Below are 25061 nucleotides of genomic sequence, written 5' to 3' on the forward strand. Positions count from 1 at the left end.
GTTACAGTTATGGGCTGTAATGATACATCCTCAACACCTCCAGGCTGCTGCCTCACTGTCACCCTCTTCACCGTGATCCTGTAAACACCTAGTAGCTGGAGAAAGTAGATGCAGATCTCACATACGCATATTTTATCCATGGAATACCTTCATAAAATCAGTATATTATTTAAAGCAACAACAAAACATTCAAAATAATAGTTTTGCAAATAAAAAGAAAAAATTAAGTGTTACTGCTCGATGATCCTTTTGGGGGGAATATTATTATTCAGTAAGAGTGTATGAATTCCTAGAAGTCCCACTGAAATACATGGATGTGATATGTATGTCCTCATAGGTGTGACTAAGTGCTTGCCCAGCTTTTGCTGGATTTAAACATCTGCTTATTTGCTTTCCTTGAAACAAACCCATTGAACAGGACTGTTTTATTTTCTACCAGAGAAGGCAACTTTTTCACTGCACTTTCCAGAATTTTCTTTTGACTTTGATAAGTTGAATCCTCTAATTTGCGACTATTTAGGCACATGAGAAAAGTTACCCTTTGAGAAGTCTAATGGAAGTTAGCTTTCAATATATCATAGGATTACCTGTCACAAACCATTTCTTAGTTAATTGTAGTCAAAAGATGATTGAGCTAACTAAATCTAAGAGCACTTTCTCATCTTGATATGAAATAAGTGGATGGTACTTTCTAAGAAAAGAAAGATGTAGCTAGCCTCTGCTGTTTTGATTTTTAATAAATATACTTTCAATGCAGTAGTGGTCTGCAATCCCAGTGTACACTACTTTATAAATAAATCCTTGCAACATTACTTTAATAGTTAGTATAGTAAATGGTACTTTATGCAGCAGGAACAGCACGTGCCCATAGGAGCAGCTGGCTGCAGGAGGCAGGCATTAGCTCTTATAGGAGTACAGCAGATACACTGCCAGTGTAAGAGAGGAAAGCATTTTTCAAAAGGACTAACAATCAGGATTTCTGAAGACCAATATTGTCTCTGTCTGTGCGTGTGTGAGACACCTTGGCCATACCATCGCGTCCCATAAGCTTTGGATCTCCCCCTGTACTGAGTACAGCAGACATCATGAAGATGATCACTCCAGCGTGGGACACAACTGGGATGATCACTCCACTGGGACACAGCCAGCCTAGGTTCAACCACAGAGCAGAGAGCTCAACTGATTGGTTAAGTCTGGTCCAGTTTCTGGCTGACACAATTTAATGGCACAATAAGGAGCAGTGGGCAAAAAATAACGTGAAACGTGTTGTGAATTTCACCCTTTAAACTTTCAAGGCATTTATGGATTGCTCACTTTAGGTTATCTAGACTGTGGAAATAATGCAGTCACCCACCTAACCTGCCAAAATCTTACACCACTATCTCTGCTGATAAGCAGGAAACAGAGTAACTACTCACATTTGTTTAGTGGCACCTGGCAAACTTGTGGGTCCTTAGAAGTGTTCATGTGATCGCTGACTGCAGTGAACTCAGCCTCAGCAGTGGAAAGACCTCCTATAGGAACTGGAAATTGGATAGAAATGTGGTATCTTCAGGAGCCACAGTCTGGGACCACAGCAGTCCGTCAGCTGTGAGACCCGGCAGAGGGAAGGGGCCTGGCTTCCCTTGCGGGGGAAGGGGTATAACCTGTGCTGGGGAGGGTCTGGCACTGGGGGAAGGAGGCACCTCAGGCCGTCACTGTAGCCTCACCTTATTAAAAAGCGGGGATTTGGTCTGCATACTGTAATTTTTCTCTAACAGCTCACACGCAAGACACCAGCAGTAAAGGCCCAATACAGCAGAACAGTATTGTAACAGCACCATAACATAAAGACAGTGAAGAACTGTTGGGAAGACAGCTAAATGGACACGATGCATGCAGCACACAGCATCACTATCAGGGTCAAAGTCTTCCCGTATTATGCTTAATTGTGAGTACATTACATTACGTTACAGCCAGACCTTGTGATTTTCTGGTGAACTCAGAAGGTGGATGTTCAATGAAAGAGACTTCAGGGTGCAGTATCTGCATCCCCTGACTTAGATGAGACGTCCCCTTGATACCAGCAGGGCATCTTGTTTGAACAGGGTCACGGGGACAACCCAGTGGCTTCTGCCACCGTGTTGAAAAAGGAAGTCTATATGGATACACTTAAAGCTATTAGGAAGCCCGGTGGAGAGCACCAGCAAGCACCTCCATAATTACATGCTACTGCTGGACTTTCAGCTGGAGGAGATAAACACGATCCCATCCTATACTTTTAAAACAAAACACCTTGCACAAGGGCACCATCTTCTTGAGAGCTGGCAAGCAGTTCCCTTCATTTGTCCTGTATTTCCTCGTATTTCTATTTGCTGCTGCAAAATCATTGTCTAAGTGGCAGTATTCAGCCTGGCACAGTCTCGGGCTCAGCCCCTTCCATTTCAGGGAGCGAGCCACGTTGCAGAAGCTGCTGGTGGCGTCACGCTGAGCGCCTGACAGTGCTGTGAGCACCCTGAAAGCCACAGCTCCCCTCCTGCTGGTGACAGAGGCCCTTCCACAAGCTAAATCCCTTCAAGGTTTGTAAGTGAGAAATCCTGCAGGAACCTGCCCTCATCTCTATTCTTCTCTGAAAGGTTTTTAATTCTGATTCAGAACATTGTTCAAGGGAAATTAAAGTCAGAAAAGGAGAGGGGGAAAAAGGGGGGAGAGACTGCCTAAGTCAGTTAGGCTTGAAATTGCAGATATGAAATTCGCCAGTGTGATTAAAAAATGACAGCTCATTCAGACTACAGCAGAAGTACAGGAGTGTTTCTGCGTCAGCAGAGCCTTCTGAGGAGGGGCCACAAATGCAGTCTGAGTCTGGAGGGCATGTGCATGTGATAGCACGAATGTCCACTAGGGACTGGACTCACAGGTTTAAATTGCAATGCTGTTCTGAAAATTAACAAACAAAATCAAAACTAAGCTCTCAGTAAACATAAGATCACAAGGTTTGTAAGGGTTATTGTCAGACCTGGGCGCAGGTTGCCACTGGAAGAGTTTTCTTCAGGAGGCGGAAGAAAGCTGCTTTGACAGAAGCAAACATTTTGGAGGAGCAAGTTAATTCCACCACAACTTGCGGTGGGATGCTGGCAGGCAGAGCAGGGCAGGGCGGACGGGGAAGGCAGAGCAGGGCGGGCAGGCAGGGTAGGGCAGGCCGGGCAGAGCAGAGCTGGTAGAGCTGGCAGAGCAGGACAGGCAGGCAAGGCGTGCAGGCAGAGCAGGGAGGGAAGTCCCCTGGATCCGGAGCCCCCTGCTCTTTGGCAATGCACTCAGCTGGCTGTCCATCTCCAGCTATCCCTGCCTGCCTCACTTGTTCACTTTTTTCAAGCAGTTCTACAAAACCAGAGGTTTCTGAGAATGCCTTTGTTTTGCGAAAACAAATGTGAATGCCTGTTTTTATTTTTGTGAATTAAAAAAAGGCATTTTTGACTCACTGTAGTTATTTTCATTGCTTCAACATGAAATTATTCAGTGACTTCCGTGTGCTAGGTGAGCCAGAACCCTTACACTTGTGCAATGTCACAGCCCTGCCAGAACCAGCATGGCTGGCTCTGCTGGTGGTATCACACCTCACATGCTGGTTGGGGGTTTCCTGGGCCCTCTTGTCACATAAAGTGTAAATTGTTCTTAAAGGTGAAGATAATTATCTGTTTTCCTATGGCTATGGGGCATAACCTGCTGTATTTACTGCACATTTGATTAGATATCTTCCTAAAAGTTGTGCTACAACCCAACAAAACAGCTCTGTGGTTGGAAAAGTACTTTGGCTTGTGCAGTGCAGCAGGGTTGGGTAAAAGCAGAACAGATTTTTCATAAAGGTCCCTTTTGATCTCTCAGCAGATTAGAGAATGCCTTTCATTAGACATGTTCAAGAACAGGTTAGACCACCACCTGCTGCTGATGCTATCGACACAGCTGAGCTTGCGTCAGTGTAAATGATCTCTTCCAGGCCTGTATTTCTATGGCAACTTGTGTGTTTTCATAGCTTTCGGAAAAATGGTTCAGTTCGTGGTTTGAATTCCACAACACAAAGACATACATGTTGTCTGATTTCACAGTTGAGCTATGTGCTCAGAGCTACAGCAAGTATGTGGCAATTCAGCAAAGCCACGGATTCGCTGATGAAAAGTTATTATACTTTTCACTGAAAGTATTACAGTTTATTACTTCACCTGGCCATCTCCCTGCTTGTGCACTGAACAGTTTGTGCACCCAAGCTGCCGAAGTCTGCACTCAGAAGTGTGGAACACTTGCTGGGGACTGGCAAGGAAGTGAGCCCTACAGGTCTCCATTACCTGTTCTGGAAGAAAAATATTATGCATTAATTTAAATTTATTAAGCAGCTGAAAAAAAAAAAAATCTCTTCGCTGGGTGTCCTTGACGAAGATCCAGCAGAAGAATACGTAAAATCTGGTTATTTACATAAAACAGTAACTTTGATACTCTTGCCTAAGATGTACAAGATATATAAAAACTATTCAAAGATTTTAGTTTCTCTTTAAGTATCTTGAAGAAAAAATCTTTTCAAGGCACATCTTTACAGCAGGGGGATATGCTCAGTGCAGGGATTTAATGATGTTGAAATTTGCTATTTTTTATTTCCTTAATAATCATTATGCAGAAGTCATTAGGTATGACTTGCCTAGAATTATTTGGAGCTATACACAGGCACAATGTTCCACCTTGCCTTGGGCTATCTTGCATAGACATTGGGATAGCAACACTGAGACGACCAGTGCTCCTAAACTAGATCCATTCATCTCTCCATGGGCATGGTCTGCCAAGCCCAGTGGGCCGACAGTCAGTGCAGGCGGAGGGAGCTGCCTGCATCTAGAGCCATATAGGGTGAGGCACTGCAGCTTCATTGCGTCTCGATGTTCTAGAGAAGAAAGAGGAACAGGGAGATGAAATTACGTAATTGCTTTTCCATTGACTTTGACACCAAGTAAAAGGTGAACAATAATTTATTTAAAGCCTACCTTGAGACATACCTTATATCCATTGTAAAAATAGAGAACATCAACCATAGAGCATCACTTTGCCCTCTTATGTTCTGCTGCTGGTGGTAAGGGTCAAAGCTGCATGAGACACCTGTGGTTTGAAGGGCTCTGCAGTTCTTGCCCATTTCCTCCTATGGCTTGCGGTTTGCCAGCCTGCAAGCCAACCTGTGCACTCATCCTGGGCTGCCCCCAACCCTCTGGACCCTCGCACCAGAGGAACTGGGCATTAAATGGCCGTACCACCCAGGGCCTTACACACGTTTTGTCTTTCTATCTGCTGTTGGATCCAACTAGGGTATCAAAATCCCTGATTAGGCCAAAATAATCAGCTCAGCTGACCACTGCATGCAGTAAAGCATGTCTGCAATGGCTGTAGTGAGAAGGTAACAACTCCTGGGCTAATGCAGCCTCATAGCCCAGTAAATACAGCTTTTGTCATTGCTAGTAACAGGCCCCAGGCTTTGTGCTGACTTTGCAAGGCCTGCAGGACTGAGGCTTGTCAGGCTTGCTTTGTCTGAACTTGTCGACCTGCCTCAGGCTCTGCCTTATCTTGTTTAGCTGTAACAGCAGTTTTTTAAATGACTAGGAAATTCAGATGTAATGTGGACTTGCAGACCAGTGAAGAAAGAAGAAGGTGTAAAGTGTGCTACCACCATAAGTGAGGAATAGACTAAGAAGGAAGAAACCATCACCATGGCAATCTTCAAGGTGAAGGACCTGGGATGCTGACGACCTGCAATATTTCTCTCGCTATCACAGCCTGAAGCCATTGACCTTTGGACCTAGAGGGGCAGCAGAAGGGTAAGGATAACATCAGAGAAAAAGGGTTAGACAGTAGGAAGTGTGCATATCAAATTTACTCTTATTGGTAGCATTATTGAGATTTTTTGTGTAGTAGTAATAGTGTCCTGTTCTCTTTCTTCCTTCTCTTTGTAATAATTAGATCTAGACTAATTCTTATATTAGGCTGTTAAGCTTTCAGTTATTCTAATAATAGATTACTGGCTTTACATATATGGTGTGCCTCCTTTTTGCTTGTAATAAGCTTTTGAGTGTAGCACTAGTTCAACTAGAAGTGACCAGTGGAACAGGGCAGCAGTGCAGAAGTGATGTGCTGGCAGTGGTGTGACCAGATGGGACCCCAGTCCAAGTGCTGCTGTCACTATCTAAGCTTGCCTCCTCAATGGCCAGCGCTCAGCAGCAAACTGGATCTGTGCTAGTAGGTCAGCTGTCCGGAATGTGGTGGGGGCACCCACTACGCTGCACAACTCCATGGATCTTGCAGATCAGGTGAAACCATCCTGTTGATATCACGGGTCATGCCCCTTCCTCACCTTCCTGTTTTCTGCCAAGGCCTTGCAGATACTTGTGTTCTTTAATTGTTATTTAAAAGGATGGACATACATCTCGCCAAAGATGACAGTCAAGCCCAGAACCAGAAAGGAGACAGCGTGGAGATATCAGAAGCACAGAGAGACCAGAAGCTAGAAGGATTCAATGGCTATTTGAATTCATTGCTAAATAATACAGAAAAGGGACTTTCTTGGTTCTCAGGTATCTAAATCCAGTGTCTAAAATGCAGGATGACCCTGAAGTAACAGAGGGCTTGCAAAAGCAAAGTCAGGCTAGTTCCACAGATGTAATGTAATGTAAAATGGGACGATAATTGGAGGTATCAGCTGGTATAGTTCAGAACCTGCCTGCACGAATATTACAATTAGTTAAAATTTTTGCCTTGAGGGAGGGGGAAATGCCTGTCTATCGCAAGATACTATAAGGTAAATTAACTTAAATTACTTCAGTGTAATGTCCCTGTGTAGACAAAGCCTTAGAGTACATACCCTTTAGGCTTGATCTGGTTCAGTATAGGTCAAGTATATAATAAAAAGCAGTAAGTGGGATCCACTATGGCACTGCTGTAGCGTCACCACATTACTTATTAGTAGGAGGGACACATCTTCTTATGAGTCAATATTAAACATGCCTCTTCAGAAATGCACGTACTGTGCTTGCATCTTTTTACTCAGTACTCAAGAAAGCATAAAGGCAGCCATGCAAAAACTTCTTTGATCATTTTTCTGTTTAATGTGCACCAAATCTAGTATCAGTCTTGTATGCACATACAAAGCCATATTTAAATCTCATTAAAATGGCCATATATCTGAAATAACTCTGCTAAAGTCAGTGTAGCTGCTTCAAATTTAATGGCATAGGAGCTACCATTTCAGTTCATGCTATTTAAGAGCACAGTAAACATCCAGGCCTTATAAACTCATCACTGTATAGAGAACTTCATGAAAAATTACTGGCAAATGTTAAAAAAGAAACTTGTCTTAGAAAATGTCCAGCCTATGCAATGCATAAGAAGATACAGATAAGTGAAGTGGTTTTGATATCCTTACAGTGCCAAATTTGTTATACTGAATTCATTTCACATCTTTTTTCATGTGGTTCCTTTATAAATATTTTACACAAAGAAAGTAAACAAATACAATGGTAAAAATGTTTTTGTTTGAGAACACCATGCTATCCTAATGCATGTGATAACTCAGTAAAGTAAATGCTAAAGAATCACTGGACAAACAAAGCATGATTTAACGCACATGTTGTAAAGACAATGTAACGAGAGGCATGCAACACACTGTATTGCGTTCCACAATGCACACTGCTTGTTTAGCAAAGTGCTGAAAAGCTTTGCATCCCTTTGTGTTTGCTGATGAATCCGTTTCTGGTGACTGTACAGGCAAACAATAAAAAGGCATTGGCAAATTGGAGCATATTTTAACCACGCATACAAAATAGCTATGTAGTTGCATAGAATGGTAACACAGAAGTAAACACGGAAATGAAACAATCACAAATGTCATTCTGTTTTTACAAAATGTCAAGTTCCCTAAAGTTGAATAAAAAAGAAGCCCTCATGAAAAGCAAAATGTCAACATTGTTCTGACAACAGCAAAGCCAGCAAACCTGCTAATAAGACAGGCTGGCAAAGACCTATAGTAAATGGAGACTGAACTTTCAAAAATGTCTATGCAGCTACTATGATTATGCAGTATGGTAACAGTGCTTTCGAGTATAGTTATGGATAAAGTATGAAAATATAATACAAATGATAAAAAAAAAATGCCATCAACATGTCTTCCATCAAACCCTGTTTCAAAATGCTGTAAAGGCAGCATTATCAGTGGGCATACTGAGACCTCCACACTGTGGAGCTGATGGTGGAAAAAAAAGAAATTGCGTATTATTTTCAGAATAGTATATGAATAAATCCTGACTGTTACAGTATTCTGTGAACAACTAACATGGCTTTAACTAATTTTCTTTCCTGTCTGTTCAATGGTATGCTTCCCCTGCAGAGAGAGATGCTGAATATTTGGGAAAACAAAATTCCTGAAAGGTAATAGAGAAGAATTAAGGAAACAAAATCATATTCTTCTGAAGAAAGCTATCAAAACCTAGTATTTACAGTGCTACTGTTGAGACAAGTCTACTGGGAAACTGTAACTCTAGATGTGAATTTCCTATCTTGATTGAATTTCTCTCCTTGATGGACAGAAAATACTTACTCTGTAGAGATTTTTTTTTCCCTAGGAGATTTGTTTTTGGAAAGGGCTGAAGAAAATATGGAATTTCTATTTTCATCTGGAGAATTTATTTATTTTTTTGTTTAGCCTGACTCTGAGGAACTCCTGTTCCTAATGTGTCATCACAATGAATTTGCAAAGAGAAGATGAATTTGTCACAATAGATTTGTTCAAAACACAGTTTGGCTACATCTTGATCTCATATGATCAGAAGCACTTTTCCTGTTTTTTTCCCTTGCAGGTATTTGAACAAAGCCAGCCTCTTTTGCTATATGGCTTCCATTGTAATCTGTGATTATACAATCACTAATGCAGATCTTGGATTCATATTATTACTTAAAATCTCCCTAATTATTTTGAAACTGTGATCACTATCTTTCAACAGATTAAGACTGTCAGCATGCTTTGGGGTGGGGATAGGTATGATTCCGAAAGCATGATTATATCACTAAAGTTCAAGGACAGGTCAAGAATATGTCTATCCATGGCTTTCCAGGTCAGGTTCCTCCAAACACAACTGTATTTTTCCACTTGGATCTATTTTATTTGATGAAAGTGCTATGTTGTGCATTTCTGAAAGAAAAGAGACTAAGAAGCATGCATGAAATCAGAAATGAAAGAGGGGACTGCATAATTTTTCTTTGCATCCAACAATTTTGTTTTGATCTGAAAAACACAATGGCCACAAAGAAACCAGCTGCATATGTATGGATAAAAACTAGGGCTGGTTAAAAAATTGTTCACTTTTGGAAGTCACCTGATAAAAAAGAAGAAAAAACATTTTCTAAATTATTACATGATAACATTGTCCTCCTTTCATCACCTTTTATAAAGAGTCTGCCAGTAAACAGGCTTACGAGGGAACTGGAAATGGGACCAAGAAAGATCTGTGCCCTTGATATCTGAGGACTGTGCCTGCTTTTATATCCGGCCCTGAGAGTACAACTCTCTTTCACCTGATCCAGCAAGCATTTATTTAAGAACAGAACATTTATATCTATAAGTCTAAAATGAGAAGAAACAAATGCATGCATAGTTCTTTTGTAGAAATTCATTAATGATCCATTCAATAATTTGTCAATTAGCCACACTGCTTTCCCAGCTGCTGATAAAACAAGGGCCAAAAGCCACTTTAACATTCCGTTTCGGTGGATGGATTTTCTTGCCCAGCTTTCTGTTCTTCTGTTGCACTGCCACATGCTACCACTAAGTTAGATACACTGCTGGCATGTCCTGGTCTATTTAATTTGTCCTTTACAGACTTGGCATTCCGAGAATGGCTGTGCAAACTCTTTGACCGTACTGATGGGAACCCAGAAGTCCTGTCTGGGTTTACTGATAGTAAGTTCTCAGTCTTGACAGTGGCAGGCGTAGAGGTGTTAGAGGCATTAATACCTGCTTCACCAACATCACTGTCATCATCTGTGTCCATCTGTAACTGCTTCTGCTCTGCTTGCCTTTCTGCTTCAGAGATAAAACCAGGGTATTCTGGAGGACGTTCCTGAGAAAGTTGCTGCTCGACTTCATATTTCCACTCCGTGGCCCACTGTTCAGCTGCAGGAGGGCACACCTGATCCACGATGGCACTATACTCAGTGGTCCAGTTGTTAACTCCTCCAACCAGCTTCCCGCCCTGTGCAAATATAAAGCTCCTTGACTTCATCATAGTGGTTTGACAAGCACTGAAAGTTTCAGGAGGATAATAGCGCATTGCTTTAGATTTGTCCAAGGGATATGAAATGGTTGCTTCTAACTTGGTGCGTTCTAATTTTAACTGAGTGTTCTGATACTCTGATCTTGGTACTGACTGTCTGTTCATAACAACATCCATCTGGTTTATCCTTCGAGGAACCATTTCATCACTCTTGAACATCCCCAGCTTTTCATCTCCAAAGCTGCCTGAACCAGAACAGGGTCTGGAAACATTCTGTGCAATTTCTAATGTAGATTTATTGTAATCTGCTATGGTGACTGCATTAGCACTGGATGTATAGTAGAGACTGGTCTGAGGTTCTGGAACCAGCATCTTTGGATCTATTCCATCTTCTTTTGTACCAACAGAATGGGCTTTTTTACACAATCCAATGGCTGGTGACATAGGAGTAATACAGTCATCATATGTTAACTCATCACCGCTGACATGGTATCTGTACATGCTGTAGCCATCAGAGCTGTTGACACTGCTTTGTCTTAGGAGATACGCAGCATCACACTCAGAGGAAGCCCGTGAACGTGTATATGTCAGCTCAGATTTGTCAATACCCGCCAGCTTCTCAAGAGCATTAACCATCCGACCAGATAGCTCTTCCAATTGAGAGAGTCGAAGGTCAACTGTCTGAAGAGAAGCTTTCATAAAATGTTCCCTTTCATTCACTTCTTCGAGCCTCATAGACATATTTTCAACTCTGTTGGATATAAAACAGCAAGCATTGAACAGAAACTGTGGAATGGTGCAGTAACCCGTTATGTGCCCCCAGCTACTGATTTCTTCTTAAGGCAAAATTCTGTTCTATGTATCATTATGCCTCATTAGTTTTTCCTATGCATATCATAAAAAGCATGTGCATTTTTTATCTATGCTTTCCTTACACCATAGTAGAGGGCTATTTGAACTTTGCCCATATTTATGTGCCCAGGAATGTACAAGAGTTGCAGCCCTTAGGGAAAACCTATTATTATATTTCTCTCCAAGTGTGCCAACCACTTCACATTCAGCTGTCATCTTTTACTGTGAAGCATCAATTAATATGAAGAATACTGTCTAATGACACGTTCACAGGACAACTTAAAATAGCATCAAGGCAGCTTGTAAAACAGGTTTTGTTGCTGTATGAGAGAATATATGCTGGCTGTTTATGGAATTCCTTTAGCTCTTGAAATACCTTTCAATTACGTATCAGAGCTGAAGACAGTTCAATTAAAAATATTTCTTTCTATTTTCTTTTATCACTTATATCAAAATGGAAGTGATAGTACTAGAAGAATGCACGTAAAAGCCAGGCACCAGGATGCAACTAGAGATCATACACTAGTAAATCAACTGTGGAAATTAAACTAACATTCTTTTGCTCTCACACACAAAAGATGATGAAGCATCTGGAGCAAGAAGCCATGAGAAATACGCAAATCTGCTTTGTGGCCATGGACCATAGTGAATCAGTGAGGCTTACCAGTCCTGCTTTATTCACTGCCACAATACCTAGGATTTTGACAAATTGCCATGGATAAACAGATCAATAGAAATGACTCACAAACAGACAGAAGATTTCATTTACTTCTCTATTCTCAGACTTCACGTATAATACTGCAAGATGTTCAGTGCCTCCCTTCAATAGAAAGATTTTTATGTACTGGAAGGAAATTTTATGACTGATAGAGCTACTTCATGACAAATGTTAAAAGGAAGAGAGCTATATTTGGAGTGGTTCACTATTAAAATATTGTGAGGTGAATTTAAGCAAGAGAGTATTTAAATTGTGTATCATTTTCAGTATGGGGAGATTTTTTTCATCATTTAAAGGAAGTGATAAAAGACCCCATCCTTTGAGTGAGAGCTACCACCAGAATGGGTGGAGCCTTTGGGAAAGGTCCTGTTAAGTGATCTAGGAGAAAGTGCTGCTGCAACTCTCACAGTGTGCTTACACAGCAATATGCAAACATTACTCAATCCTCAGACTAGCTTAATAATTTACATGTGAATATTCCCTGTCTTTTAGATGGGGAAGTTCATACAGAAAAGCTAAATGACTTATCCAAAGCTTTCAAGACGATCTGTAGTAGAGATGCAAATTCAGAAGTGCCTGGTGCTGGACTCTAGTGCAAATCATAGGTACAAGTGAGTAATGCTCAGGGCTTCTGTCATTTAGCTCCACTATTTTTATTACGGTCAGATGGCTGTTGGAAGCTCAACAACTAGTAATTTGCTCAAACAGGTAAAAAGCCTATCTGTGAGCTTCAAATAGCTGAGAGGGAAAAAATTTACTGTGAACAAAAATGTGTTTGTGGCAAAGCCACTCAAACCAGAAACCAGCAGCCTTAGTAACATATCAGCAGCAACAACAAAAAGCTTGTTCTTGTGAGAGATGCACTTGCACAGATACCTAACCAGAATTACAGATCAGCTTCTGAAATGGTGGTGATGGTCTTCACGATCACAAATCTTTTGTACTTGAACTCAACTTTGGTTTTAATGAGGACAGAAAAAACAATGTATTGTTCCAGTCACAATGTAGATAAGTGGTTTTTTTTTCAATGGGTACCTTTCAGACGTAACTCTGATGCGTTCATCATTAGATGATTGCTGCTCATCCTCTTTTTCCTGGAAGTATTCTTCTACACACTGCTCTTCAAACTCATACAGTTTTTTTAGCTCTTCATCATTCAGAAATAATTCTTTGTAAAACAGAAGAAAAAATATGAATTTTCCTTTCCTGAACTTGTCAGTCAATTTAAAGCCAATTTAGCAGATTATTTTGGACATGTGGACTGCAGATTCTATAATACTAAATGAACAAACTATTTTGTAAATAGGGAATCAGCACTTAGCCAAAGATGACTGCAGTCCTGAGGGCAATGTAATGCCTCTGATTTCATGACCACCCACTGGGGATTGTATTTGCTCTATGTTCCTTGCACATTTTGATAGTAGGGTGCTACACATAGAACAAGTTGACCAGAACCATATGTATAGGTAATAGACCTTAAAGGATAAAGCATAGGCCAATCTCTGCCAGCCTGATTGTTCCTTAATTCAAATACTGTTCTTAACAGGATGTTGGTTATAGGCAACCAATAATCTAATATAGCAGATTGTTTCCCAAACATTCTTTGGATAAGAGCTTCGAAAATTTACAATCATGTTAAAAAAAAATCTGAGGGAAATATAAGCTCTTGGGAATGCTTCACCTTTTATGAGGATTTGTCTCATTGTATTTGTAGGGAGTGTTACATTTACTTTTTCTTTTTAACCAGAAGCACATTGTGCAAAAATACAATTACTTACAAAATAAGTTTCCTGTGAAATGTAGAAGTAAAGGGATAATTGTGAGCATCTGGTTATTTCAATGAGGCACATAATGAAAATAATAATAAGCAATTATAGTGTATGTTAGCAGAAGAATCCTTGCAGTACCCCTGTGAAATGAGGTAAGTCTATTACATGGAGAAATAAACGCGGGGATACTCCTAGTCATAGATTGCTCACAATCACAGAGTTGCCACTACAGATGACATTTGAAACTGTGATCCCTTCTTCTCAATTTCCTATTTGCCTTTCCCACTGCGTGGATTTCAGTAGAATTTGGTAAATCTGGATTAAGTTGATGCCACTTCAGTAGGGAAATCTATTTAAGAAAGTCTGTTAAAGAAAGCATTCATTAGCAGTACAGCATCCCATATTCTAAAGAGCCCAAGGAGCTCAATAGCTGTTAGTTTGATAGAAATATTGTCCCATATTGTCTTCCACAAATACTGGACTGTCAAAGAGAACAAAAGGAATAGTTCAGCATTGGAAAAGCAGCTGCTTTGTGGTAATATGGTGCAAAGAGCTCAATTTAGAGAAGATTCCTCACATACTCAGTCCCCTGTCACGCTCATCCTGGTCTCCTTCATGCTTCTTGCAGCGAGAACAGACCCGCTTGATGATTATGTAGAGATGGCTGAAGATGATCATTGGCGGGGGAAGGACAGGTCTGTCATGGAAGGTCATGATCAGCTGGTACCGCTGGAACTTCCAGACCTGGTTGGATATTGATTTTACCTCAAAGAAGGTATTGCTGAAAGGGAACGTAGGTACAGTTTCTATTAGGCCCCTAAGTTCAGCTGTCACAGAGCGAGTACACAATAAAAAAGGAAGCTAAATAACAACATGAGGTCACACAACATTCTCAGGTCAGCCCTTTGTTGATGCTGCTGAACTTGAGGGCTCTAACGGAACTAATGATTACCCTGAACTCATGATTTTACTACTCCTTTCAAGAATACCAAAGCAGAAGGTAGTGCTCTGCATCCCTTATACACCACTTGCAACAGTTCTCTTAGACTATTTGCTTCTATTGTATAAAGTCCGTTAGCAGTCAGTAGTGTAAAGAAATTTACACGATTTATGAATCACGTAATTATTTTTTGAAGGTTTGGTTATAAAGTAAATATTTCTACTAAAACATGCCAGGATTTGATATTACACAAAATATTAAATCCATAAGAAGTATTTTGTATACTAAAGCTAGAAGCTTCACATAGTTTTCCTTTAATATGCTAATCAGCTTGACCTACATAGAAGACTTCAAGCTTTCACAAAATGTCCTAAATTCAAACTTTATTCATTCAGACTTCTGACTTGAGAACACAGTACACATTCCTATAAAGGAAGCCGTTCTTGGAAGCCATGAGTTTATCATTTCTACACCAAAATAAGGTGTGGTATGAAGAGATTTTATTTTGCAGTTCAGTGGATATGAAGGAATAGAAAGTGGACAGTATTCAATTCAGAGATAACAATAATCCAGGTTATAGAATATCAACTAAGAGAAAGCAAATCTTAATGTTCTCTGTCTCAGATAAAGCTTTTCAAAATATTTTAAAGTGTCCTTGGTGATATTGGCACTTCCTTTTTCATACTTTCTACCCACTTCTTTTTTCTAACTTGCTGTGCTTTAAAATACTTATATTTACAAAACCAGTTAAAACATATCCTCAAAACCAGAGAATGCTGAGTACACATGCTTTTTGGTTTCTTTTGGCTATGAATAGTTTATTTGCCACTGATAACAAGACAATCTGACTTCATTCTGTGTCTCCAGGAATAGTAGAAATTCCCCAACTAGATCCCAGCCTCTTGCAAACATGCTGGGATGGCAGGCGTTAACAGCATGACCTACTTCCCAAACTGCTGATTCCTTGGTCTCTTCAGCCAATAATAGCTACTATTGTAAGGTTCTTCTCCTTCCCCCTAGTTATGTGACTAGCATTTGAACACTTTGAAATTCATGACCTTTTAAGCTACATACATCAAATGAAAGACAGGCTTTGTGAGCCATAGATTTCTGGGCACAAGATTAACTAAGCATTTTTCTGGTTGTGATGCCAGTTACTTATGTCAGGAAGCCCTCCAACACCGCATGTTTATGGACAAAATGCAATCACCTGCTCCCTGGTGGTTTTCTCAGGTGGTGTGCTGGGGAAGTCTTACTGGCAAGTAGATATTTGTATGTTTTTACTGCTAAGTCATAATAGGAAAAGCATGCAGGATAACTGTGGGCAGAAGGTACAACTGTGGGCCGAAAACACATTTAGTTTTACTCTGGGGAATTCTAAATATGGATCTATGGAATAATATTAAGAATCTGCACAGTGCACATTGCTTGGGCCAGCCATACACCTAGCCATGGATCTTGGTAGCTATCCATTCTCTTGGCTCAAGGCAACATAAGCTCTTTCTCTGGGAGCTATAAGAACCCTGCAGGGCCCTAATTTCTTTTTCTAAATTAAAAGCAAAGCAAAGCAAAGGGGAAAGGGCAGAGGATGTAGTGATAGTGGAAAAGCTTCATGCTTTTGATGTGCAGATTTTCATTCTGCAGATCCGTGCTACTGTCCTTTGAATAATGTTTGTTAGTAGTTACATAGGCTTCCATCATGAAGGTAGCAGTTTCATGTATTCAGTTTTCCTGTTTTCAGAACAACCTTGCAGCTTGTCATTATCAATTAAATGGCAATCAAAGCTAGCCAGATTCTCTTGTATGTATCACTGCAATTACTTTTAAATTTGCAGCAAACTTTCTTCCATTCTTTCCCAGCGTATAAACTATTCCAAATACTTGACGGTCATGTTCACAGAATAATTAGATTCAGAATGTGAATGCAAACCCCTGCAAAATCAGCTGATGGGCTCTCAGGAAGAAAGTAAAGATCGTGCATGACCATTTACGTACTTGAAGACAGCAATCAGCAGGTTTACCAACAGGATGTTTGCTACCAAGAGGTAACAGGCCATAATAGCAGGAGTGAGCCAGGCCCCTGGTATGCATGGAGGCAGACGTTTACCATCCTCATCATAAAGATTGTCACCACAAGGAGCTGAGAAGAAAATAGAAAAGGTACTTTTCACAAGTTGCCCCACATTAAGAACACCACTCACATTTATTTAATGATGACACACACAAATTTTGCCAAACTGGACAAATTTTGTCAGCTTATTTCCAGTAGCAACTACATATAATTTCTAGTCCAAATACTGCTTCTAACTAGACAATGCAAAAATATTTTCCCATGATGGTGAACAAAGAAGCAGCTCCAAGTCTACTGTACAGTGTGACTTCCTCCTCAAATTCATATGGATTTTCTTTTCCTCATGCTAATAGGCTAGAAGAAGATCTTCATGTGCACGTGATGATATTAATAATGGAATTTTAAAAAAATCTCAAACCAAACTTGTGTGCATACCTTGCCAAAGATATAAAAGGATTAACACAGTGGTCCCAGATTGCTCTTGGTGTTTGACTGAGCATAAAATCAGTGCGCTAATAGGCCGTAATGGCCCACACCATGGTCACCTGGTGTTTCCACCCACACCCTCTGCCTGTGCCTGTCCCTGCCTGAGCTATGTCACAGCGGGGCCAGGCTGAGCCCTGCTTCTGGCCCTGCCTCCCGGATGGACTTCTACTACAGGCAGCTCATCTCTGGCTGGGCGCTTCTCCTGGCTTGGGCCCAGTCTCCTTTTGCTCCTGGCTGGACCCGGGACCACAGCTTGCCTTGCCTGGAGGTGTCCAATGGACTCTGCTCTGCCTGCTGCCTTCAGGCCCTGTGGGCCCGCGCCCACCGGGGAGGGCACTGTCTGCGCGAGGGTGCCCTTGGCTCCCCTTCCCTGTGGGAGCAGCCTTGCTCTTGCTGCTCCCTGCCAGCCTATGGGTTCAGTACTCGGCAAAGCTTGCTTGGATACGCAAGTACGGCTAGGTATACAGAAGTGGTTGATGTTTACACTTTCCTTCTGGAAAAAAAGAAAAAAGTATTTCAATAAGCCTGTTTTTTTTTTTCTTGCTAAAAGTTGTGAGTTCTTTTCAACATACTTAATTTGTTCCTGAATGGAAAAAAAAAATTCTCGTCTTCTTTTTACACAGATTTCTGTTTCCCTTATTTTTCAGAATAATTCTAAATTTTAGATAAAATATTAAACAAAAAGATAAAAGTACACAGTGAAAAAAGATACAATCATACCAAAATAGACTGGTGAGAATGAGACAAAAATTGAAAATATTGATTGAACCGATATCAAATAATTTCCTAAACTAATCCTGAAAATACACGGGTTGTCTTGGGTAAGAGTTGTCTTGGATATAGGTAAATGCAACAAGTTTGTTTTGCTTTAAGTGCAGTGCCAACATAACTGATTTCAAATACAAGGCTAAATTTTGGAACCATTTAGTATCAGGTAAAAATGTATATCAACAACAGTTGCTTCACCTGAAATCCCTTAATAAATACTAAATCTGGCAATGAGTTTATTATAGATTTAATTTATGTGGATTGATAAAAACTTTTTTTTTAAATTAGTTTCTCAAAAATCTCCTCAACCTCACCTGCAAAAGGGTTTAAATTATTTCAAAGCATGTTAATCTTATATAGGCTGGACTGAAATGGATATTTAGGCAATGATTAATAGCAGCATATTTTACTTGTTTTTCAAACACCAGGCCTACGTTTTTCCTGTTTATCATAAGGAAAGTATAACCAGAAAGTCAAGTGAATCATATTATTATTCACATGGATCAATGAAAATACTGCTAAAGAAACACTAACATAATATCTAGGTAATCAAAGGAAATTATTCTTATCATGACACTCATGCAGCATAACTTAAAAACCAGATCATTTTAGTGGCAAGGTACATAAGCCTGACTGAAACTTCTGCTCTGCAATCTGTATTAAAACAAACTATTTTCTCCATTTCTCTTCAAATGAAACTATTCTATTAGAAAAACAAGAGTCACACCTGAATATTGGATGAGCCCTATAATTAAAATGTCAGTATCTAGTGAAGAAAAAGATTAATGAACATATTCAGCTAAACGAGATTATCAGCTCCCCACAGAGACTTACGATTGATTTCCATGGCATAGACTGAACAGCATTCCAAAGGAAAGAAAAAAAAAAGGAGGCAGGGAAAGAAGGAAAGAAAACAATAGAATAATATGGAAAAAAGAAAACAGATGATTGAAATACAGAAATCCAGTTTTGCCAAGAAAAGATAAGCAACTCAAATGTCAAAACAGCAGAGACATATGCTTAGAAACAGTCTTTGTTTGAACTGCACTACATTCTGTAATTTTCTTTTCATGTTGTCTTACCCAAATGTTACATATGGCAGCAAATTCATGAAATTAAAAATAAATCACAAAATGCTCCTGGCAGATGATCATTTAAATGTACAAGGTATTTCAGGCAAGTAAACAAAACTGATGGTCACCACAAACACAAAACAATTCAAAGTTATCACACACGATCATCACAATTCTTCCAGCTATTAAAGAACACATATCCTCTTTATTTTAGAAAAAAAAAAAAAAAAAAGAACCAGCCTGGAATTGAGTCTGCCAGCTGTCTCCACTAAATAGCTACGTTTCCATTAACAACTGTGATATTGATGTTGTTATAGTTTATAATATCATCAAAGGCCATTTGACTAGCAGTAGGAATACTTGCTTGCCAGTCTCTAAATGGTGGCTGTAAGAAAAGCCACACTATTGAGAGAAACTCAGCCTCTTTAATTCTCTATTGTTTAATAATGTGTTGCTGGTTGGACATTAGATGCCACTAATTTCTTGCCCATCTTCTAAAGCATCTTCTAAAGCATCTTCTAAGGCATCTTCTAAATTAGAGTGAACTAGAATGAAGAGCATGCTGGGCTGCATTGCAAGAGTGTTGCCAGCAGGCCAAGGGAGGTGACCCTTCCCCTCTGCTTAACCCTGGTGAGGCCACATCTGGAGTGCTGTGTCCAGTACTGGGGAGCCCAGTACAAGAGATTTACTGAAGCAAGACCAGCAAAGGGCCATGAAGATGATGAAGGGACTGGAGCACGTGATGCATGAGGAGAGGCTGAGAGAGCTGGGACTGTTTAGCCTGGAGATGAGAAGGCTCAGGGCATGGGGATCTTATTCATGCGTATAAATATCTGAAGGGAGCATGTGAAGAAGATGGAGCCAAACTCTTTTCAGTGGTATCCAGTGAAAGGACAAGAGGGAATGGGCACAAATTGAAATACAGGAAATTCCATTTAAACAGAAGAAAGAGAACTTCTACTATGAGGATAGTCAAAACACTGGAACAGGTCATCCAGAGAGGTTGTGGAGCCTCCATCCTTGGAGCCATATCTGGCTGGACAGGTCCCGAACAACCTGCTCTAATTTACCCTGCTTTGAGCAGGGCAGGGTTGGACTAGATGATCTCCAGAGACGCTTTCCAGCCTCAGCAGTTCTGTGATCTGTGGTCTTTTATCTTTAAGTGCAATCCTGTCTTCAGTGAAGCCAATGGCAAAAATCCCACTAGTTTCATTCAGATGGGTAATTAGATATAATACTTTTTCCATAAATTGTTTACACTCATGGGCCTTGGCAAAACTACCCACAAGCATTTGTCATAGAGCTTGCCCATGGTTATCACTCCCCGCTGACTCCTGAGATTGTTTTTGCGGTGTGTTTATAGAGAAGCATGGAAAGATCAGAATGAAAACTTGTTATTGAAAGCAGAAAGATTCTTAGAAATCAGTCTGTGGGCTTGTAAACACAAGACATTTATGGAATAACTGTAAAGCTGTCTATTTATAACAGCAGAACTCCTTGCGCAGATGTTTTATGCTTATGATGTTAAGACATTAGCTTATACTTAAGCTAGTGACAGAGCAAAGCTTCTGACTTGGGACGGGTTAGTGGAGCAAGCAGCTGAACTGGACTGGTGTAACTGGAAAAGCCCTCTCTAACTTTTTGGAAAGTCTACGGGTTGCCAAAAATCTTTCACATTGCTGAGGAAAGGCTTCCAGTTCATAGGAGTGAATTGTATATACTTGAGAAATGACTGAAAATTTGAGAGAAGTCTGGAATACCGCTTACACTGAAGAGATCAATATTGTTGGCAAGGTGTGAGCTTTGTTTGATAGACAAATTGGTGTATATACAATGACAAACATTCCTTGTTCAAGTAAGATTCACATTGCACTGTGAGACACACAGATGAGGAATATCCTGTTTCAGCCATTTCCTCCTCATGTGAAAATTAAACCACTTGAGAGACCCTAAGCTTAGCCTGGCTCACCTGGGCAACCAAAGCTACAATATCAGGTAAGTGACTCACCTGCCCTAATATTTGTCAAAAGTAATATAACATATTGTAAGTTACATTATGAGACAAGCATTCATAAGGAAAAAAAAGATGACAGGATCATTGCAACAGTGTAGTTTCAGGAACAGACTAATGACATTTTCTTCTTTCCTAATAGGAAGCGCTACATTTCACTGAACTTGGATGTTACAGTTCCTTCTGCCTTCACTTTACTGCTTTCCAAAATATGCAGCTAGCTGAAATAACACATTCAAAAAGCTGAAGTAAGTTTATATTGGTTCAGATAAAATGCAAACTGTGACACAAAAGGAGACCAGTTGCATGTTTGACTGTGTGCACGGATTTCAAATATTAACACAAAACTACCAGTAACACGAGAGTGTCCACCTCCTCTGCAACACTGATTGTTATTTTTTTATACTGTGCATCTTTTGTGTAAGAAATCTTATTTATAGTCCCAAAACTAATCAAGCAGAGTTTTCCTTTTTTGTTTTGATTTTCCATAGATGTGGGAAATAAGAACCTAAATGATGCATGGAACTCCAACATTTCTGGAAAGTAGGCAGATGTATCAACAGGAGTAAAAATATATTAGCTCACTTCTTCTGCGGGGAGTTGGTGATGAAAGAATATGTATATTTTCATCTTCTGTAAAAGAGATTTATTTTTATCTTCTGTTGGGACTGGCTATTAGTAAAACATTTGTCCAAAAGAAAGTTTCAGAATGATCTCTGTTGAGTCCTGTGAATACACTGAACATTTTATAGGCAATACTGTTATAGTCTCAGATAGGAGAGTATTCTAGACTATATCACTCGCAGTTAGCTGAATTTGAACGTATACTGGCAGACAGGACGTGCAAGTGGGAAACAGAAAGTTGTTAGTGTCTAGAGCCTGTCAAAAGAAAACTCTCAAAATAACAATAAAAATAACCATAAAGACAAAACACTATCTCCAGATTAAAGACAAACATTAATTTAGATCTGATCATCTGCCTCAGAAACAGGAAACAGACTCTTACTATGAATTCTACTCTTACGGTCTATCTGGTCTGCGAACACCTCTCCATAGATCATCCAGTAGGGCATATAGAAGATGTTGCGAGCTAGTCTCCAAGAAGGCTTCTCATCTGGGTGCAGAATAGCTTGGCGAGCTACTCCGAAACTCATCAGAACCACAAGCATGATTACCACAAAGTAGAGCATGTCAATCATCTGCACATACAGAGAGAGGTTCTTGTCATCACCAGCTAGTACAGTAGCATCAGCATGTCTATTTGCAAGCATACATTAAAGTGAACGAGAAAGTATCAAGAGAACAACCTCTCCCCCCCAGTAATTTTCCTGGTATTATTCTTTGGCTTTAACTACTGGTCATGAATTGAACATATATAAAAATGGAGGAGAATCAGTCTTCTTGAGAAATACTAGATTTTAAATTTTAAAAGATGTAAAATGCTAAAACTTTGCTATCCAGATTCTCTTCTGCATTAAGTGCACTATGCTGTGCTTTCAGCACATGATTCTTCCCTGGTTGCAAAGAACTGACACAAGCATTGCTATATCACCTCCTCCACACAACTGAAGGTTTTGTGGATGATCCCTGAGTCCTGGCAGTCTGTTATTGCTATGACTCTGGGAGGCAGAAGGTAGACAAGGTGAACCAGCTATCGTGTCTCAGAAAGAGTTTTGCTCCTGAATCAAGCAGCTGTTAGCAAGAGTATTGCATCTGTGTGTGCGAAATTCATAAGTCCTATGAATTTCACAGCCTTTATTCAGAGTCCTACTCAGATGGAAAAAAACTTAAAGACTGTTTTTAAAAATTGGAATGGAATTTAGTTTCCTATGTACCTCTGATAAACATAATTTACAACAACTTGAGCACTAACCATCTTTCCAATCATCATGACGTAAGGTCCCAGATACTTGTTCACACCAAAGATATCTAGTACTCTAATGTACCAGAAAATAATATCTATACAGTATATCACTCTTCCATAACTCATGTATGGCTGCTTCTGTAGGCGAAGAACTGCTCCTATCACAAATATTAAAATAGCCACCAGGTCAGTAATATTCCAGTATTCCTGTAGCCAAACTTTCACTTTTTGGCTCAGCTTGCCAGGCTCTGACATCAGAATCTGAAATAAAGAATGAACAAGAAAATCATTAGGAAAAACTCCAAGTTACATTTTTGAAATAACAGTCATGAGACAAGACCAATCTTGTCATACTCTACAGGCATCTGGGACACCCTGCCACAGGCAGCAAAATTGGTCTTATGCAGCAATGGTTTTAGTTACCAACAGGCAACACTTTCTTTTCATCCCTGGTTCTGTTTGGCTTAAGTATGCTATTTTTCTGTTGTAGGATTTAATCATTAACATTTAAATCAGAAGATCTGGCTTACTAATTTTGGTATCTGCATTTACCTCCAAATAAAGTTAGTATGAGATGTGTACCCAGAAGGGAATTGTGAATCAGAGAGGAAAGAGGCCAAGTGAAAACCAAACTGTAGCATGCAAATATGGTGCAAGTTTTTATGCTATCTTCCCCATATAAAAGTACCAAGAGATAGGTTATATACACTGCTCCTGGCTAATTCCCCCAAACTGCCTGCAGTTCTCATCAAGGATGCTGCATCGCAAGTGAGCAATGGTGTGGAGGAGCTAACAGGCAGTTCGATGGAAAGTCCTTGAAGGACCTTGAACGAGGAAGAAGGAGGAAGAAGGATGTCTGCGCAAGGCAAAGATGAGGAAGTAAGAAGCAGAGAAAAAACAAAGTCAGCATCCTACTAATCCAGCCCATGTGCCACGTGTTCCTGTAGCTTCACCCAATTATAGGCTAGAGCTAGGCGCATGGACAACGATCATTAGCGAATCGCAAGTGAGAAAGCTATGCGTAAAGAATCTATACGAGTATAAGTGTACGAGCAGAACCTCAATAAAGGGTCTTCTGATTTACCCGCCTCAGGAGTCCGTGTCATAACTCTCCGCAAATGGTGACCCCAACGTGATAGGGTCGAAGAAGCGCTGAGGGCAGCGCCCGGGAGAGCATCCAGCTGAACGATCGTCTCATCAGCAGGACTGATTGAGCACATGCCCGGGCAATCACCTTTCCACGAGATCAGGTGAGCGGCTGGATAAGTTTAAAAATGGGAGCACAGATGTCAGCCGAAGAAGAGGCTATAATGAAATTATTGCCTAAATTATTGCAAAGGTGGGGTATTAAGTATGATGAACATAAGTTGAAGCTTTTGTTAAAATGGCTAAGAGTAAACGGCGTCCCAGCTGATTCAACCACAGCCTTCCTGCCAGGAACTTGGGAACATGCAGGAGAATTCATCTGGGATGCTGCTTCAAAGGGAGATTGTACAGCATCAGTTATAATGACCACTTGGCGTCTAGTACTAGAGATGCTAAAAGCCATAAAAGCAGAGAAAAGGGTCGCAGGGGAGGCAAAATCAGCCTTATGCGAGTCAGAAGCGAAGGAGGGTGCGCAGGAGGCCGGGGAAGCAATGGGAGAAAAGGATTTAAAAGACTGTGCTACCGAGGACGAGTGACCCCGCGTTGCTGCCTGATGCCCCCTACCAGCTATTATGGAACATGTGGGCAGGGAGCCAGAAATGGCGGTACCGCCTACTGCGCCGCCGTTGCATGCTTTCGACCGCAGAGATAGGTAGCAAAACTTACAAAAGGAAGCTGTGGCGAAGGGAGAAAGCGTACCCTTAGCCTTTCCAGTTCAGGCAAGGCAGCAAGGCGGAAAGGAGTGGACGCCGTCCCACTGGGACTGAATTAAGGAGGTGCGCAAAGCGGTGACTACTTGGGGCTTGCTAGTGCCATTCTCGCAGTCCCTGCTGGAAAACTTGTTTACGGGAAATCTGTTAACACCCTTTGATCGTAAGCAACTTGCGTCTATGATTTTGACCCCCACCCAAAAACTTCTGTGGGAACAAAAATGGAGGGAGCTGTGTGAATCAGCCACAATTGAAAACCTAGAGCGCGATCAAAACGATCCACGATATGCTGTGGGGCTAGAGCAGATGATGGGGCGAGGGGACTTTGCAGACCCCCGTCGACAGGCACGGCTACACTCAGACATTCTGCGCTCTTCCGCGACGA

The 25061-nt window shown here is 40.6% G+C and overlaps 1 protein-coding gene and 1 long non-coding RNA gene across 3 annotated transcripts in view; one reads left to right on the plus strand and one right to left on the minus strand.

Moving 5' to 3' along the window:
• The first annotated feature begins 5758 nt into the window (after window positions 1-5758).
• On the plus strand, window positions 5759-24437 carry LOC135329364 (uncharacterized). Its single transcript, XR_010390792.1, has 3 exons — window positions 5759-5825; window positions 21099-21204; window positions 23563-24437. It is a non-coding gene; the product is annotated as an uncharacterized LOC135329364 (long non-coding RNA).
• The window catches only part of TRPM1 (transient receptor potential cation channel subfamily M member 1), a 52351-nt gene continuing 36854 nt past the window's right edge, over window positions 9565-25061 (minus strand). Inside the window, exons 20-25 of one of the 2 annotated variants that reach the window (XM_026113440.2) lie at window positions 22830-23081; window positions 21981-22155; window positions 16543-16687; window positions 14189-14388; window positions 12874-13006; window positions 9565-11019 (exon numbers count right to left, since the gene is read on the minus strand). In XM_026113440.2, the coding sequence (XP_025969225.2) occupies window positions 9747-11019; window positions 12874-13006; window positions 14189-14388; window positions 16543-16687; window positions 21981-22155; window positions 22830-23081 (2178 nt within the window). In that variant the 3' untranslated portion in view covers window positions 9565-9746. Of the gene's footprint in view, window positions 11020-12873; window positions 13007-14188; window positions 14389-16542; window positions 16688-21962; window positions 22156-22829; window positions 23082-25061 lie in introns of both variants that reach the window. The other variant, XM_026113439.2, reaches the window with a different exon arrangement.

The sequence above is a fragment of the Dromaius novaehollandiae genome, chromosome 10 (assembly GCF_036370855.1).
Source record: "Dromaius novaehollandiae isolate bDroNov1 chromosome 10, bDroNov1.hap1, whole genome shotgun sequence".
In the NCBI taxonomy this organism is placed as follows: Eukaryota; Metazoa; Chordata; class Aves; order Casuariiformes; family Dromaiidae; genus Dromaius; species Dromaius novaehollandiae.